At 43.0% G+C, this 19599-nt stretch overlaps 1 protein-coding gene across 8 annotated transcripts in view; it reads left to right on the top strand.

Moving 5' to 3' along the window:
• HNF4G (hepatocyte nuclear factor 4 gamma) overlaps nt 1-19599 on the top strand; it is a 162189-nt gene that overhangs the window by 50116 nt on the left and 92474 nt on the right. The window contains exon 1 of one of the 8 annotated variants that reach the window (XM_033933464.1): nt 6272-6311. The exons of the other annotated variants lie outside the window; for them this stretch is intronic. Coding sequence (XP_033789355.1) covers nt 6287-6311 — 25 coding nt within the window. The 5' untranslated portion in view covers nt 6272-6286. Of the gene's footprint in view, nt 1-6271; nt 6312-19599 lie in introns of those variants that run through there. 8 annotated transcript variants of the gene reach the window in all.

Raw genomic sequence — 19599 nt, 5'->3', positions numbered from 1 at the left:
ATAGTCCTAAAGATAAGATAGTAACTCTAGTATCATTTTCCTTAACAGGCAAAAAGAGCAGATAGAGAGGACTTGAAGTGCTAATGAAACTTTTTTTTTTTTTTTTTTGGTATGGATCTAAAATATGCATTGATTAAAACACATTGTCAATGTCTGTATCCTTCAGAATCATTCAATAATCTCAAGTGAATTGGAGCATAATTTTTACCAATAGTATTTGTGTTTCTACAAAATATGAAAGAGCTCTTTATCTCTTTTAAAATTATTTATTACAACCTTTTTCATACAGTCATGTTACAAATATCAATCACATAATACAATTTTTTTTTTAATATCACCAATCTTACACCTTATAAGAAGCCCTCCTTGTCTCTCTATAATAATAATTATAAATTCACCCTCAAGTGTCCATTTGGATATTCAATCGTCTTTAACTAGTGATACCACCATCATCCACAACTTTTCATGACAACTTGCCACAGGCCACTCAGTTCATCAAATAAACTGTAATTCTTCATATTTCTCACACTCTGGAAGCAGTTCTATAATCAGCCGCGCTTGCCACAAGACTGTTGCGCTTATAAGCACCTTCAGGAGCTTAGGCAGGCAAGGGCTCCTCTTTCTTTAACCTGAGTGCTCTCCAACCCTTCCGTAAACTTCTGAAAACCTGATTATTCTCAAAAATCTAACTCTTCCTCCTCTTTTGACATCCTAGCCCTCTAACTTCCCTCTACCCTCTGACCCTTATCTAGCTTTTACCTTGTAGTTCCTTTCTCATTACAACTCCTGTAAACCGTGCCGAGCTCCACAACCATGGAGATGGTGCGGTATATAAACCTAAGGTTTAGTTTAGTTTAGTTTAGTTTAGTTTCTTACTTCATTTTAATATCATTTCTATCAATGGCAGCATCAGAAATGGGCTCCCCAAACCCGGGACAAGAGCCAATGTACATTTGGTTATTTTATTTTTGTTGTAGTACAATGTTATTTTGCGATATATGGATGTTTATATATTGTTTTGTTTTATTAATTGTTGTACACCTATGTTTTGTAGACTCCTGAGGCAGGCCGGTTGAGGCCGAAACATGTACATGTCGAGTCATTGAGTTTGAATTGTTCAATTATTTGATGAATAAAGGACCTTTGTGTAATAAATAGTGTTCACCAATCTTATTAGGACATATCCACTCTTTGCTTTGCGACTTTGAGTTTGTGGATTTAGTTCTTTACCTAGCAGTGCCTAACACCAAAGTAGGAGTGTTTACAGATGGAGAAAGATTTAGGCCTTGCTAGGCATGATTATCTAAAAGACATAGGTGCCTATAATGTAGGTCTTTAAAACTCTGGCCTACATTACAAGTGCTTATGTTTTAAGTTAGGCACAACTAAGCACAATTCTATAATGGGTGCCTAAGTTTGATTGACATGCAGTAGGTGCCTAACTCGTATATGACACCAAAATCTGGATGCTAGGAAAGAGCATGACTTTGTAAAAAACATACACCCTTTGCAGAATAGCACTTAGCACTGAATTCAGTGCCCAACTCTGAGTTACAGACTGATATCTACTGAAGCCTGTGTAAATTCCAGTGACCAAGTTAAACACGGAAACCCCTTATTCAATAGCACTGCGCTGATTTTCTGAAAATGCCCCGACCTGCCCATGCCCCTCCCATGGCCACGCTTCCTTTTGGCTTGTATTCTATTGGATTTGGGTGCCCGGGGTTATGGAATAGAATGCAGGCAGATGCATGCACAAATTCATATTATTGCCAATGAATTGAAGTGGGAGTGTGTGGTGCAGGGGTTAGAGTTACAGCCTCAGCACCCTGAGGTTGTGGGTTCAAATCCCTCACTTCTCCTGGGCAAGTCACTTAATCTCCCCATTGCCCCAGGTACACTCGAAAGAGTTTGAGCCCACCGGGACACATAGGGAAATATGATAAAGTACCTGAATGCAAAACCACTTAGGACAGGGGTGCCCACACTTTTTTGGCTTGCAAACTACTTTTAAAATGACCAAGTCAAAATGATCTACCAACAATAAAAATACTAAACATATACCCCCTCTTTTACTATGGTGCGCTAGCCGATTTAGCGTGTGCTAAGTGCTAATGCACCCATTATATTCTATGGACGCGTTAGCATTTAGTGCACACTAAATCGGCTAGCGCGCCTTAGTAAAAGACCCCCTCTCTCTTCTGCCTCCCCTTCAGAACGTGAACTCGCAGGCCTTGAGCATGCGCAGATGCCCAATCACGGTGGGGGGGGGTGCCGAATCACGGGGGGGGGGGCTGACAGATCACGGGAGGGAGGGTGCCGGGCCTTCAGGGGGGCCTTCGGGGGGAGCAAAGCGAATTTCCATTATTTCCTATGGGGAAACTCGCTTTGATAAATGAGCATTTTGGATTACGAGCATGCTCCTGGAACGGATTATGCTCGTAATCCAAGGTACCATTGTATATAAATAATAAAATAAATACGTTAACTAGCTTATTAAACAATTTATTTGTGATGAATCTATGATCCACACCAAACGTTTGGTGCTCAATCTTGGGCACCATATATAGAATCCAGGGAGTAACTTAGAGTGTTTTATTTTTTATTACATTTATGAGACCCACCCAGAATATGCATTCTGTAAGTTTTTTTGCATATTTACTGAATCATAATTAAGTGGTGTTTTAGTTTTTAAGCATGTGTTATGCATGCCTCTGGCACACAGTGTTGGTTGGCACTCACTTTAAAGAATTAGTACTGTTGGATAAAGAATTGTGAGGCAAGTAGATGATTCATTTAAACACTGAGATCAACATATTGAATATAAAAAGAGTGGGTCTATAATATTTATGGACCGACTGCATGAGTATGCGGGTATGTGCTAATATGCATCTGTCTTGCACAGCATGTTTTTGCAAGGTGTGTGGGGGGAGGGGGAGGGGTATAAATGGGTGGGGCATAGGTGGGGGTCCACCAGAATGCATAACTTAGAGAATACTGTAAATTAGTTGGGACCTTGCTACATTTAGGTGCTTGCAACTTAACACCATCTTGCTGGCAGATGTAAGTGCATGCATCTAAATTGTAGATGTGCCAATACTTGGTTATGTAAGCATTATTTATTGGAATCTAGGCACCTAAGGTCCAGTGTAGAACATAATCCTAAAAGGTACCCTTGGAATATCTAAATCAGGGGTCTCAAAGTCCCTCCTTGAGGGCCGCAATCCAGTTGGGTTTTCAGGATTTCCCCAATGAATATGCATGAGATTTATGTGCATGCACTGCTTTCAATGCATTTTCATTGGGGAAATCCTGAAAACCCGACTGGATTACGTCCCTCAAGGAGGGACTTTGAGATCCCTGATCTAAATGAAGGCACCCACTTATTAAATTACAACCAAAATTCTAAAGTAAAATAAGTTATGCATTTCTTCATCTAGAAAATACATTCCTCCGACATTAGGGTGCTTGGACCCATGCTCTTCAACATCTTTATAAACGATCTGGACATAGGTACGACGAGCAAGGTGATTAAATTTGCAGACGATATGAAGTCATTCAGAGTAGTGAAGATGCAGGAGGATTGCAAAGACCTGCAACGGGACAGAAACACGCTCAAAAAATGGGTTGCGACATGGCAAATGAGGATTAACGTGGATAAGTGTAAGGTGATGCATGTCATAGAAACATAGAAACATAGAAATAGACGGCAGATAAGGGCCACGGCCCATCAAGTCTGCCCACTCCAGTGATCCTCGCTATCTATCTTTGCGGATAGATCCCACATGTCTATCCCATCTGGCCTTAAAATCCGCCACACTGGTGGCCTCAATAACCCGAAGTGGAAGACTATTCCAGCGATCAACCACCCTTTCAGTGAAGAAGAACTTCCTAGTGTCACTGTGCAGTTTCCCGCCCCTGATTTTCCACGAATGCCCCCTTGTTGCCGCGGGACCCTTGAAGAAGAAGATGTCTTCTTCCACCTTGATGCGGCCCGTGAGATATTTGAATGTCTCGATCATATCTCCCCTCTCTCGACGCTCCTCGAGTGAGTAGAGCTGCAAATTCCCCAACCGCTCCTCGTACGGGAGCTCCCTGAGTCCCGAGACCATCCTGGTGGCCATCCTCTGGACCGACTCCAGTCTCAGCACATCCTTGCGGTAATGCAGCCTCCAGAATTGCACACAGTACTCCAGGTGCGGTCTCACCATGGATCTATATAGTGGCATAATGACTTCAGGTTTACGGCTGATGAAACTCCTGCGTATGCAACCTATGTCGGTAACCTATGTCGGTAACAAAAATCTCATACACAGGATGTCCGGTGCAATATTTGGAGACAACCCCCAGGAAAGAGATTTGGGAGTACTGGTCGACAAGTCAAGGAAGTCGTCCGCACAATGTGTGGCGGCGGCGGCGAAAAGGGCAAACTAAATGCTAGGAATGATTAAGAAGGGGATCACAAACTGATCGGAGAAGGTTATCATGCCGCTGTACCAGGCCATGGTATGCCCTCATCTGGAATACTGCGTCCAGCACTGGTCACTGTACATGAAGAAGGACACAGAAAGGGTCCAGAGAAGAGCGACTTTGATGGTTAAGGGGCTGGAGGAGCTGCCGTACAGTGAAAGATTAGAGAAACTGGGCCTCTTCTCCCTCGAGCAGATGAGATTGAGATGACATGATCGAAACATTCAAGGTATGTTTCAGGGTATAGACTTAGTAGATAAGGACAGGTTGTTCACCCTCTTTAAGGTGGGGAGAACGTGGGGGCACTCTCTAAAGTTGAAAGGGGATAGATTCCGTACAAATGTACGGAAGTTCTTCTTCACCCAGAGAGTGGTGGAAAACTGGAACACTCTTCCGGAGTCTGTCATAGGGGAAAACACCCTCCAGGGATTCAAGACAAAGTTAGACAAGTTCCTGCTGAACCGGAACGTACGCAGGTAGGGGTAGTCTCAGACCAGAGGGCTGCCACGTGAGTGGACTTCTGGGCACGATGGACCACTAGTCTGACCCAGCAGCGGCAATTCTTATGTTCTTAGGGACTGTTGTTTGCAACCAGCACAGAGAAGAAGAATCTCTGCAGACCATACAAAGGGAACCAAAAGAGCAGAGTTGGCCAAAAAAACAGAGATGTAGCCATATGCCTATGAGGTCCATTGTTTTGACACAATGCTTGCAGTCAGGGGTTGTGTTCTCTCTGTACCACACTCATGAAACCCCAAAAGCAGCATGTGGGAAGTATCTCAAAAGCTTAGAGCAGTGCAATGCACCAAACCCCACTGCTCTTGATACACTGAGAATTCTACCTCCTGTTCCTTGCATTGGACTAGGAGGGGTAGGGTGAGCTAGAGCAAAGAAGAGCTGCATTTCTTCCCCATCCAACCCCCTTTCCTTCTGTTCTTCTTCCTTCTACTCTCTTCTGTACTTTGCAAGGACAAGGAGGGGACTATGTGACACTGGAGAAGACAGATCAGAGCAAATACTGTGTACCCTATCAAATCCCTCTTTAATTTTCATTTCTCAGGAAGAAAAGGAGGAATTAAATATGTTCTTAATAGATATGGGTAAGTACCAGTAGAAAACAAGCAAAATAAAGCTGCATGTAGGTATGAGTTAGGTTTAGCATAGTCCCACTAACATGCTGGGATATTGTTTTAGAATAAGCAATAAGCTCTGTAATAGAGAACACTTTTTTATGTACACTAAACTCTACTCCATAGGCCCATATAGTGACATGGCAGCAGATAAACACCAATAGGCCCATCCAGCCTTGTTAAATTTTACCATGCTGTATAATCAGTGTGCCTCACTGTGTAAATGCTTTTAGCTGTCAAAGCTTAAGGAAGCAACAGTCAGGATAACTGAAGGAGAAACCTTTTATCAACCTACTCAAATGATCATAACTGCTTAGTTGATGTCTTTTAAGTTTTACTAAAACACTATAACCAGCAAAAGTCTGATAAGACTATTCCATGAAACATTCCAAGACTATCAAAAGAATGACTTCAGCCAGTCATAAAAACAGACCCAGGAAGAGCATGGCACGCAGAACCAGCAGCAAGGCTCCTCCCATTACCTCACAGAAGGCACACACATGCAGTCACTGACTGAAAAAGAGAGGACACCTCATCATTCCGTGCTTGGAAACTGACGAGACACCGTCCATCACCTGCTGTTTTTAAATTCAGGGATGAGGTTTTCAGAACCAATAATGGACATGGAAATGGCCAATTATAGCGAAGCCTTAGATCCAATGTACACCTCTTTGGAGTTTGAAGCAATGCAGATTCTGTACAATGGTAATGGTGAGTTTGAAATGATTTCATTTGTCCAGTGAGGCAAAAGAATACAAAGAAAAGGAAAAGTAACTATTTAAAAAGAAAACTGGATAATTTTATTACCCATGATGGTAAACTACTCATTGATGAGTTATTTTTCTGTTTTGAGCTTTTATTTGCACATTGTACCTCTCCTAAACGGATTATTTGGAATATAAATTACTTAATAGATACTTAGCTTTGTTGATAGTTTATCTATTATCACATAGCAATTAAAAAGCAGAGCAATAATATTCTGAAAGTTACCAGGTAAATGATTACTGACAATATGATCAAGAAAGAATATGTAATTAAAAAACTTATTCCTGGATGTCGCTAGACTTTAGTGATTGATCTCAACAAGGTCCCTTGTTTTTTTAATAACTGTATACTTGAAATAAAGTCAGTATCTTGGTTGAATACATTTTAATCTGGTCTTTCCATAGATTAACAATGCAGGAACAGGGAAGAGATGTTAAATGAGTTAGTTTCATTCCAAGCTAATGGTTAGCCAAGTGAAATTGCAGTAACACTTTAACTAACTGTTTGAGTTGTAATGCTATGCAAACTTCAGTTCATTATTGTAGTATTTCTCAGAAGCCTAAAATGCTATTAAAACCCTGCATTTAATATCATATAAGGTATTAGATTTATAAAATTAATATAATTTGGTCTAATTAATACAGTATGAAAGACACATGAGTTGATGAAAGCACATGTATAATTAGAGTGCACAATTTTTAACATACCTTTATTTTCATAGAAACACTATTTAATATATGTTTTGAGGGTTTTGCTTAGTACGACACATACACAAATATGTATATATTCACTGGGCACATTCATATCCCTTTCATCATTTATCCAAGCCTCGCTGGCCCCAGTCACTCAAACATGAAGAAGCTATATCACAATTCACCTCTCTCAGTACTGTATCTCGATTTGCAATAGCAGGCCTCCATAAAACCATACCTATTAAGGATTTGATGAATACTTTTCTATCATTCTCTGCTGTGTTTCATGTACAGTCCTGTATATTTTACAGGAAATAATCTCGAGGTTTTTGGACTCATTTTAGAGGTTAATTTTAAAAGTCATTTCTGTGGGCTTAGATTACTGCAATCTACTTCTGACTGGTCTCCCACTGTACTGCCTCTGTCCCCTATAATCTGTGCAAATCTCTGCTGCACAACTCATCTTCTACCAACCTCATTACACTCATCTTACTCCTTTCCTTAAATCACTTCACTGTCTCCCTATTCACCTTCGCATACAGTTCAAACTCCTATTACTTACCTATAAGTGTGTTCATTCTGCTGCCCCTCAATATCTCCCCTCTCTTCTCTTTCCTTATACTCGTATACCTCCCAGAGAACTTAGTTCCTCAGATCAGCTGTTCTTAGGTGTACCCTTCTCCTCCACTGCCAATTCTTTTCATCTAGCTGCCCCGTATGCCTGGAATAAACTACCTGAGTTTGTCCACCATGCCTCTTCCCTTATCTTGTTTAAAAGCCGACTGAAAACCCACCTTTTTGTTGTAGCCTTCAATCCATAACCCTACTCCCCATTGCCCTAGCCAGTAGATTAACCATTTCCCCTAACTGTATCCATGGCATCCTGTTTATCTGTCTTGACTGTTTAGATTGTAAGCTACTTCGAGCAGGGATTGTCTCTTTCATGACTCTGTACAGTGCTGCATACCTCTGGTAGTGCTAAAGAAATAATTTAATAGTAGTGGTAAAGAAATGCTTCTGGAATAGAAGATAAATATGTGTCCCTAAACTCTATATGCATGTATTTTTAGTTTCTTTTCAAAGAAGCATCTTAGGGGGTGAGGTCTGGTCAGAAGTTTCATTCACGTTCAAACATATATCTTATACAATGAATTTTCAGGCAAAACTATCTGTACCAAATAGCAGGTTAAATTGTGTACAGATAATGTTGCTGAGTAATTTCTAAAGTACACATATGTACATAAAAATATCAAATGTATGTAACAGCCCACAAATTTATAAGGCAGTGTATCGCAAACTGTGTGCCTCAGATTTCAGGTGTGCCGTGACACACTAGCGAGGAGGAGAGTCATTCACGCTGGTTGACTGCCTAAAGGATGTGCCTCTCACGGCAAGAGGAACATCTATAGGAAGTCATAGAAACATAGAAAATTACGGCAGAAAAGGGCCACGGCCCATCTAGTCTGCCCACACTAGTGACCCACCTCCTAACTTTCTCCATGAAGAGATCCCACATGCCAATCCCATCTTTTCTTAAAATCTGGCACGCTGCTGGCTTTGATTACCTGTAGTGGAAGATTATTCCAGCGGTCAACCACCCTTTCGGTGAAGAAATATTTTCTGGTGTCGTCATGAAATTTCCCACCCCTGATTTTCAGTGGATGCCCTCTTGTTGCCGTGGATCCTTTAAGAAAGAAGATATCTTCTTCCACCTCGATATGGCCCGTGATATATTTGAACGTCTCGATCATGTCTCCCCTTTCTCTGCATTCCTCGAGTGAGTAAAGCTGCAACTTACCCAGCCGTTCCTCATACGGGAGATCCTTGAGTCCTGAGACCATCCTGGTAGCCATTCGCTGAACTGACTCAATTCTCTGCACATCCTTTTGGTAATGTGGTCTCCAGAATTGTACACAGTATTCCAGATGGGGTCTCACCATGGATCTGTACAACGGCATTATGACCTCGGGCTTACGGCTGATGAAACTTCTACGGATACAACCCATGATTTGTCTAGCCTTGGATGAAGCTTTCTCCACTTGATTGGCATTTTTCATGTCTTCGCTAATGATCACTCTCAAGTCTCGTTCTGCTACAGTCCTTGCTAGGATCTCACCATTTAGGGTGCAAGTCCTGCATTGATTTTTGCTGCCTAGGTGCATGACCTTACATTTTTTGGCATTGAAACTTAGTTGCCAAGTCTTTGACCAATGCTCCAGTAGGAGTAGGTCTTGTGTCATACTGTCGGGCATTGAGCTTTTGTTGGGCACTGTGCTTTTGTCTACTATGTTGCATAGTTTGGCATCATTGGCAAATAATGTAATTTTACCTTGAAGCCCCTTAGCCAAGTCTCTTACAAAGATGTTAAATAGGATCGGGCCTAAGACTGAGCCCTGCGGCTCTCCGCTGATCACCTCCGTCGTATCAGAGAGGGTACCATTTACCACTACCCTCTGAAGTCTACCTCTAAGCCAGTCCTTAACCCATGCAGTTAATGTTTCACCTAATCCCATCGAACTCATCTTTCTCAATAACCTGCGGTGTGGGACGCTATCAAACGCTTTGCTGAAGTCCAAGTACATGATGTTCAGGGACTCCCCTATATCCAGCTTTCTTGTTACCCAGTCAAAGAAGCTGATCAGATTGGATTGGCAGGACCTTCCCTTTGTAAATCCATGTTGATGTGGGTCTCATAGATTCTCCTCATTCAGGATCGTATCTAATTGGCGTTTGATTAGTGTTTCCATAAGTTTACTTACTATCGATGTGAGACTCATCAGTCTGTAATTCACAGCCTCCGTCCTGCATCCCTTTTTATGGAGTGGAATGACGTTAGCCGTTTTCCAGTCCAACGGGACTCTTCCTTTACTTAGGGAAAGATTGAAGAGCGCGGATAACGGTTTCCGCCAGGACATCACTCAACTCCCTGAGCACCCTGGGATGTAGTTTGTCTGGTCCCATAGCTTTGTTCACCTTAAGTCTTGATAGCTCATAGTAGGCACTGCTGGGTGTAAACTCGAAATTTCGAAACGGGTCTTCCGAGCTCTCCCTTGTCTGCAGCTGAGGGCCGCATCCCGGCACCTCACAAGTGAAGACTGAGCAGAAGTATTCATTTAGAAGTTTGGCTTTATCGGAGTCCGATTCTACATAGTTCCCGTCGGGTTTCCTAAGGCGTACTATCCCATCTGTGTTTCTTTTTCTGTCACTAATATACCTGAAGAAGGATTTATCACCCTTCTTGATGTTCTTTGCTAGATTCTCCTCCATTTGGAGTTTGGCCTCTCTGACTGCTGTTTTGACTGCTTTTGACTTGGCCAGATGGTTCTCCTTAGATTCTTGCTTCCCTGATTGTTTATAGGAGATGAATGTTCTTTTCTTCTTTTTTATGAGGTTTGAGATCTCCGCAGAGAACCACTGTGGATTATTGTTTCTTCTCCGTTTACTTACTGATTTTATATAGCAGTTGGTTGCTTCGTGTATGGTTGATTTCAGAGTTGACCACATTACCTCTACATTATCTGTTTCAGCTTGGTTTTGCAGGGCCCGATGGACGAAGTCTTCCATGCTTTTGAAGTTAGTGCCCTTTAAGTTGAGGACCTTGGTTGATGTGTTTGATTTAGTGAAACCTTTCCTGAGGTTGAACCAAATCATGTTGTGGTCACTGGAGGCCAACGATTCGCCTACCGAGACCTCTGTGACACTTTCTCCGTTGGTGAGTATCAGATCTAATATCGCCTGATCCCTAGTGGACTCTAATACCATTTGTCTGAGTCTTGCTCCCTTAATAGAGGTTAATAGCTTTCTGCTGCTGCTGGTCGTAGTGCAAAGTTTGTTCCAATCCACATCAGGCATAGTGAAATCTAACAACATTGTGTCTCCATGCAAAGTGATATTCTCTATGTCTTCGACTAATTCTATATCCATGTCATCGACTAATTCTATATCCATGTCTTGGAGGTCTGTATACTATGCCAAGATACAGGCATTTGTCCTTCCCCCTAGCCAAATTCACCCAGAGGGATTCCCCGGTGTACTTGACATCTGCGATTTTGGCAACTTTAATGTCCTCTTTAGTGTATAGTGCTACCCCTCCACCCATTTTGCCCTTTCTGTCTCGACGAAGTAAGTTGTATCCTGGTATAGCTATATCCCACCCATGGGAGTCTGTGAACCAGGTCAGCATTCCTCATTTCCGTCTCTAATTCCAGAATCTTATTGCCCAAACTGTGGGCATTAACGTACATAGCCCTCCATACCTTGTGTTTGCTATGTCTCTGTGGAGATATTCCTGTTTGGGCTAATAGGACTCCTATAGTACTGTTTGCAATGTGTTTACTTACCTCAGTCTCAGAAATGTAGTGTGTACTTATCTCGGACTCAGAAATGGATTGGCAGCTTACCTTGCGTGGTTGGTTATTTACGCCAGTACGTGAGTGTGTACCAGCCCCCAACTTACCTAGTTTAAAGCCCTACGAAGTAGGCGGGCTAGTCGGTGTCCAAAGACGTTCTTATCCCTTCTGGTCAGGTGGAGCCCGTCTGGTCCCTGTAGTCCTTGCAGCGCCTCTCCATGGTTCAGGAATCCGAAGTTTATCTCCCTGCACCATCCGTGCAGCCAGTCGTTTGTCCTCTGGATACGATCCTCCCTGGCTCTTACCTTGCCTCTCACTGGGAGATCGAGGAGAAGACCACCTGCGCTTCCATCCTCCTCAACTTCTCACCCAGGGCTCCAAAGTCTTCAGGTATGCTCTCCAGGGTGTTCCTGGCAGTGTTGTTCGTTCCGACGTGGATGAGAAGCATGGGGAAGTGGTCATGGGGCTTGATTAGTCTGTCTAGGCAGGCGGTCACATCTCAGATCCTGGCTCCTGGTAGACAGCAAATCTCTCTCGACTGCATATCTGGTCTGCAAATTGGTCCCTCTGTGCCTCTCAGCAGGGAATCCCCAATGACTACTACTCTTTGGGGGGAGCTGATCTGTTGTCACCGGAACCGGAACCGGAACCGGATCTGTTGTCTGTTGGACAATATCCTGTACCTCATTGGTAGGTCCTTCCTCTAACAGCTGGAATCTGTTCCTCAAGGTGATTAGTGGGGGTCGATGTAAAACTGCCCTGTGTATGAGAGAAAGAGACAGAAGAAGAGGAAGGTCTTCTGTGTTTGCCTGTGGAGGAAGTTACCAGCTGCCAGGAGTCAGCATCTCCAGCCTCTTGTACCCCAATTGTTGGTTTTAAGGATGCATGTTTGGACGGATTGGGTGTTCTGAGGATGGTCTTGTCTGGCTCCTGGTTGGTGATCTGGGACAGCTCCTGGATGACCCCGTCGATGAAGGCCTTGTCTTCCTGGATGCTTCTCAAGCGCTTTACCTCCTCTCTCAAGCTCCTCAGCTCCTGCAAGATGTCTCTGTCTAGCTGATCCATCTCTTCTGTCTATGTGGAGACTGTAGACATCTGCTTGGGGATGGCCTCGGTCTATACAGAGACCTCTGACCTCCTTCCTGGCACTCCCTCCATCTGTACGTGGACCGTGGCCATCCCCTGAATCCCTTCGGTGACTGGGCTGCCGGTCTTGATTGTAAGTCCTGTTGCTTCTAGTTCTTCCTGCCATTTTCAAAGTTGTTTTTTTTTTTTTGTTAGTTTAGATATTTGTTAGTTAGTTATGTCTGCCTATTCATTAGTCAGCTAGAAAAGTATGCCTGTTGGATAGTATGAAAGTCTGCCTGTCAGGAAGTTTGAAAGTTTGAAGGATAGAAGTAGTTAGTTAATTGTTAGTTAAGTCTGCCTGTTTGTTAGTTGGCTAGAAAAGGCTGCCTGTTAAATAGTTTGTAAGTTTGAAGGGTAGAGTGACTGGTAAGGTCTGGCTGTTTTTAGTTAGAGAGGTCTGTCTGCTTGTTGGCTAGCTAGAAGGGTTTGCCTGGTTTGAAAGTTAGATAGAAAGTTTAAAAGATAGTCTAAAAGTTAAATAGCTAGTTGTATGTGCTTGGTGGTTGTACTCCGCCTTGTTGTGTGTTGAGTCCTTACCTTGGCGGTAATCCGGAGCCCTTCCTTGAGGCCCTTCGCAAAGGTGCTCTCACTAAAGCAAGCGCCTTTGCCGCACGCCAAATGGCTGCATGCCGTTGGTCCTCCCCTTTTATGGGGGAGTTCGGCTGGTGACGTCGGGGGGGTAGGCGGAATTATCTATCGCCTCTTCCCCTCGACTCTGCTCGGTCAGCACTAACTGCTTCCCCTTAGCTGGTTTCTATCTGCTCCTCTCTGCACTGTCCACTTCGCTCTGCTATCTCTGCTCCTCTCTGCTATCACCGTTCTACTCTCTAAACTCCAACTAAGTTTCCCTTAGCTTCCTCCGCTCTCTGCCAGCTGGTGCAGATAACTTTCCTGGCCGCGTCTCTCCTCCTATCCACGCACCTCCCAGATTCCTCCACCAAAGCGGTTGCGGTCAGATGGGCCTCTGCGCATGTGCAGATGGTGAAAAAATGACATCACGCATGCGCCTGATGTCATTGCGTCGATGTCCATGTACTTCCGGGTGCCTTCCGGCCGGAGTACTAGATTAAGTGTGCTGCCGGCCGGAAAGTTTGCGGGACACTACTATAAAATTAATGGGTGTAGATATAAGACCTTCTTAGATAGGGCCCTAGCATTTCAAGCTTGTAGGCAACAATCTTGGTTAGGTAAATGTATTCAGCAAGCTATGTTATCCTATTGCAGTTTTCGGAAATTAATTAAGACCACTTTGTTCGATAAGCTTATTACTTAGGGCTTCTTTTACAAAGGTGCACTAGGGCCTTAACGTGCGCAATAGCGTGCATTAAATTCCCGAGCGCGCTAGCCACTACCGCCTCTTTTTTAGGAGGCGGTAGATTTTTGGCTACCGCACACTATAGCGCGCAGTAATTTTGTGCGTGCGCTAAAAACCCTAGCGCACCTTTGTAAAAGGAGCCCTTAGTGAGTTTTATTATTGAAATTCTATTTTACAAATATTTGTATTTTTTACTGTATTATTGCATTTCGCTGATTTTCCAGCTCTTTTTAATGTTAACCACTTAGAACTTTGAAATGGCAAAGCAAACTTCAGTAACAGTGACCCATAACATTGGCACTCACACGCTCATATCTCCACATCCCACAAGCACAGCAAAATGAAGCAACCATAGAATTAAGTGCAAAACCAGCACCATCTTTATTAATTATAAATAATAAACTATTTTAATATGATCAGTCCTCAATTTCCCTGTAATAATGACATAGCAGCTCATAAGAAATAACAACTTTGTAGCTAGATGATAATGAACTAATCACAAACTTGTAATGTATAACATTCAAATTCAATTGAAGGATTAGTAGCAATGTCAGACCCAGCACTTGTTTCCCTCCTCCCCTCTCCAACATGGTTCATGCTGTACATAAACCATTCCTTTATAGCCATTCTGAGTTATTTCATAAACTACCCAAAATTCAATCACCGCTGCAATAAGACCCTAAAGTCCCTCCCAACTGCCAAAGACAAAGAGCTCTCCAGTGAACCCCCAACCATCTGCAAACCCACTCTGCAATTAACAGGGAGGGAGGGGCAGATTGATAGACCCTCACTTCCTGCTCCTTGCTATATAATTCCCCTTCCAACAAAAACTCGTGCTCCCTCATACCCTTTCCTTAATGCTGATTGGAACTAGCAATCGAATCTCAGCACCAATTGCCTTCCTATCCTTTCTTGCAGCATCCTTCCTTTCCTGTCAACACAGGGTCAACACAGAGTCAACACAGAGTCAACATTTCCTTCCCTATCCATTTGCCACTTGCTAACATTTTTTCTTTTATTGTTTCTTAACTACCACTAACCAAAACCTCCCCCCTCCATACTACATTATGTTGGAGGCTTTTTGGCCCAGATTCTCTATAGCAGTGTTCTTCAACCTTTTTACACCCGTGGACCGGCAGAAATAAAAGAATTATTTTGTGGACCGGCAAACTACTAAGACCGAAATAAAAAAACACATTTTCGCCCGTCTCCGCAAGCTCGGTCCCCACAAACCATCTGATCCCATCTGCACAAGCCTCAGTTATGATTTTATATTGAACGTATTTTATTAAAGTATAAAAAGAAACAATATTCTGTACAATTGTCATTTTATAAATATAAATATTCAGAGCAAGGACCAACAAAACCCCTGTCTCCCCTCCCCTTCACATATATCCCCTCTACTATCAAGAAAACTGAACAAGCCAAATTATTACAGAATGCTACACAGAAATATCATGCTAACAGAATACTGCAGTCACACATGACAGGAATAGTGTTAGGCTTTGCAGTCCCCAGTTATGTCTCTAGCAGGATATATATTTCAAATCTGATATATTGTAATGACAAAATAGAAATAAAATGATTTTTTTCTACCTTTTGTGGTCTCTGCTTTCATCTTCTTTCCACTCTTCCTTCCAGCGTCTGCTCGTTCCATCCACTGTCTGGCCTCTCCTCCTTCCATATGTATATGACTTCTTTCTATGCCCCTCTCTCCTTTCCATCCAGCCTGTGCCTCCTCTCTCCTTTTTACATCATTCATTCCAGCTTCACTGCTTTCTTCATTTTTATCTCTCCTACACCAGATCTAGCATATTTATCCCTCTCTCATTTCTCTGCTGACCCCCTTTCCAGCATCAATCTCTCTCTACTTTCTCATTCCTGTCTCTCCCCTTTTCCTCCTCTAATCTCCCTGCCAGCTGTTTCCTTCCTTTTTTCCTTCTCCCTTCCCTCCTCCTCCCTATCCAACAGTAGCTCTCTTCCCATCCCTTTCCCTCTTCCCCTCCCAGCAGCATCTCTCTTTCTACCTCCAGGTGCAGTAGCAGCTCTCCCTTTATCCAGCAGCTTCCCAGCTTCCAACAGTGGCTTCCTCTCCTTCCAGCAGCTCTCAGTACTTGCCTGCAGCAGTGATTTCCTTAGGCAGCCTTGGGTCGTTGCTGCCTCTGAGGAAGGGGAAGTTGCCAAAGTGAATCACTGCCCTGGTAAGTACAGAGCTGCTAGGAGAGGAGACAGCCACTGTTGAAGGCTCCCTGCACATTCGCGACCCCCCCCCCCCGGCAAAAACAGCTTTGCACCGCAGGCCCTACCGCCCAAGACGAGCCGGAGGCCCCTATCCGCCGCATCCTGCACGTGGGCAGAATCTCAGCACAGACACTGCTGATGGCCCCAATCCACACGCTGCCCCCCACCGCGCACGCTGACCATCTCCCTTCTAATTGCAGCTTCCCCGCGGCCCTCTTCGGCGACTCGGTCGGGGCAGCGATCAAGACAGGCTGCCGACATCGGGACCTTCCCTCTCTGAGTCCCGCCTATTTTGTTTCAACTTCCTGTTTCCGCATAGGCGAGACTCGGAGGGAATGGCTGACGTCAGCAGCCTGTCTTGATCGCCCGAGGCTGGGAGGAACAGAAGATTTCCCCGAACATCACCAGGGCAGGAAATTTAACAGCGTTCATCTTGCCGGTCCTGCGCGGACCGGCAGGAATTTTCAGCGGACCGGCACCGGTCCGCGGACCGGCGGTTGAAGAACTGTGCTCTATAGGGCACTGATATCAATGGCTGCCTAAAAAGCCGATCACATGTCAATCATGCAAAGGCGCCCTATAGAGAATCACGCCTCCATGAACGATAGACACTGAAAATGTAGGCATGGGTTTTCTGGGCCAACATTTCCAGCATCTATCTTTGCCATGAATCATGCCTAGATAGGTGCTTTAGACTACCTAATGACACTTCTGGTGTTAGCCACACCCACAGTAGCGTTAGGTGGCCTAATGCACCTAATAGGAGCAATTATGGTACCAATTGTTTAGGCACTGATAGGTGCCTTGAAACGCAGTTAAAATGACATATGAATAGTGTTTCTAACTGAGTTTGGGCACCTACCAGTGCTTAAAAAATTGGTGCTTGTTAGAGATCTGGGTCTTTGGCCATGATATGGTACTCTTGGTTAAGCCCTAGAGGCATACACCAAATGACAGAGCTCACTAGAGATCAAATGCTGTACCCTATTGATCAATAATGCACAAAGTTGATACCTACTTTTCTTTGTAGAATACCAGAATAACATAAAAAAAAAACACACCCATGTTCTAAAAAAAAATATCTTTATTCATTTTTAAAACTTTCAACACGTGTAACATAAGATACAATCATTTTATCCTTTAACATCACTTAATATACCATCAAATTCTAACTTACATCAAATATCACCCTCCCTTATACCCAACAATTATTCTTAATCATAACAAATCATAAAATATTCCCTCCCCCTCTCCCCACCCTGGACGTGTATGAACAAAGGGAGAAAATAATATTCATTCTGTACAATACTTTGTTAATGACTCCCAAACATCCCTAAATTTCTTAAAATACCCCTGCTGTATAGCTATTATCAATTCCATGTTCTAGTTCAATCATATGCATTAGTCATAGAGCTGGTGTACATGTTAATTCCTGGATTGGTAGAGTATGTGTAAGTATAGTATAGTACGCGTAACTGTACATCCTGTTCACATTATGTCTAAATTCTGCTTACATGAACACCCTTACGCAAGCTATGTACAATGACAAATACGAATATTTACAGATTAGTGCTTAGCCAGAATGCTATTTATGCTCATATGTGTTAAATGTGTGCAGAAATGACTAGAATATTGACATTAATGCATATTCTTGCAGTCTAAACGTTACAGGCTTCTTATAGATTTACCCCCTAAAATTTTAAGGTGTGTCAATGAACCAGATGTTTACTAATGAATGCAAGTCCTTACAAGGATTTCAACTTCCCCAATGGCATTCTCTTGGCAGAAAAGGGTTGTAATCTGTTCAGATACTTCACAACATACATGCTTACTTCTAAACATGACAAATATTATTCCGCAAAACATTCACTCCAGTTTCTTTACTAGATTTCCATAACATTTGGATTCGCACCATGCAAACAAATACTCAACTAAACAGTTTAAATAAAAACTACTAACACTTGTTGGCAGAAAATTTGGCTGCAGCTTTATTAATTCATTTAAACAAATAACAATGTACATCAACTTGTATCCCTCTCTTCCTTGACGGCCTTCTAGTTTCCTTTTCCCAACAGCTAGTCGGTCACAACCTAGCTGTTCTGCCCCCAAATCCCCATATCTTAAATTCAATTCCAATAAACTCATTAGCAAAACCTGCGGTGTCGCCCGGCCTTACATCTGTCTGTGGCGGTGCCGCACACAGTCTACAACATTATAACCACTACTTATTTTTCCACCTCCCTGGCCGCCTGGAAGGATCCCCTTCCTATTTCCGCACAGCTGCAATCCCCCCATCCCCACCCTCATGTTACATCCCCATGAGAACGCCACTCCCCATCCATAACCAATCCAAGGAACCCCTCGCTCCCCAAATCCGCACTAATCATCTACACCCTTTCCCAAAATGCAAACCCAACAAGACAGGGAGGGAAGGGCGGGCAACTATAAAATATCTCCAATACCCACTCCATTCAAAATTCTTTCCATCTCACCTCAAACGCTTACCCTCCTCACACCCCAGCCTCCCTCAGACAAACACCACACACTTCTCCCGCCCGAGTTCCACCAATCATAACCCCTATCGCTCCCACTAATCACTCCATTCCAACTTCTTTCCAACATTCTAATTTCCACCAATCCTATCTTTTAACTTTTCCCCACCTACTTTCAAACCTTTCCCAAATCAACCAAGGTCCCCTTTCCTACCCCCCCTGTTCCTTTACCTAATAAATGCTTTGCTGGGCTCGCCAATATTATGAGCCCTCCGTTTAACACAGTGGGCTTTCAATAACAAAATAACATTCTTAGAATAACAATAATAACAACAAACTAAATAAAATGCTCTTTTACTAAAGTGCATTATAAATTTCAGAAGTCATTTTAGGAAATGACCATAAAGTCCTTTTTAAGTGTGTTAAAGGCCATTTTAAATGTTTTAAAGGGCTTTTCTAAAATTACCACAGGGAATACACATGTAAAAGTGAAAAGACAAAACACATTTTTATGTATCTGAATGACAATGTTCAAGGGTACAATTTGGATAGACCATAAGTGGAGTTATGACTTATGTACATACCGCCCAATATTCACAGCATTTTAAGTGGGAAGTACCGTGAGCTACCTTGAGAGATTGCAGCACCCATTTGCAGTATGGGTATTAGTGGAAGAGCATGGGTGGGTCAGGATCATTGCAAAAATGTTGGTATAGTGTTATAGAATACTATGGTTACATAAGAACATAAGAATAACCGTACTGGGTCATAAAAATAATCTATCTTGCCCAATATCCCATCTTCACTGTGGCCAATCCAGGTCACAAGTACCTGGCAAAAACCCAAATAGTAGCATCATTCCATGCTACCAATCCAGGGCAAGCAGTGGCTTTCCCCATGTCTGACTCAATAGCAGACTATGGGCTTATCTTCCAGGAAATTATCAAAACCAGCTATATTAAAAGCATCCTCTGCAATGCATTCAAGAGCTTAACTATTCTCTGAGTAAATAAAAAA

Source organism: Geotrypetes seraphini, chromosome 2, assembly GCF_902459505.1.
Source record: "Geotrypetes seraphini chromosome 2, aGeoSer1.1, whole genome shotgun sequence".
NCBI lineage: Eukaryota > Metazoa > Chordata > Amphibia > Gymnophiona > Dermophiidae > Geotrypetes > Geotrypetes seraphini.
This window is presented reverse-complemented; position numbering and strand designations above follow the sequence as displayed.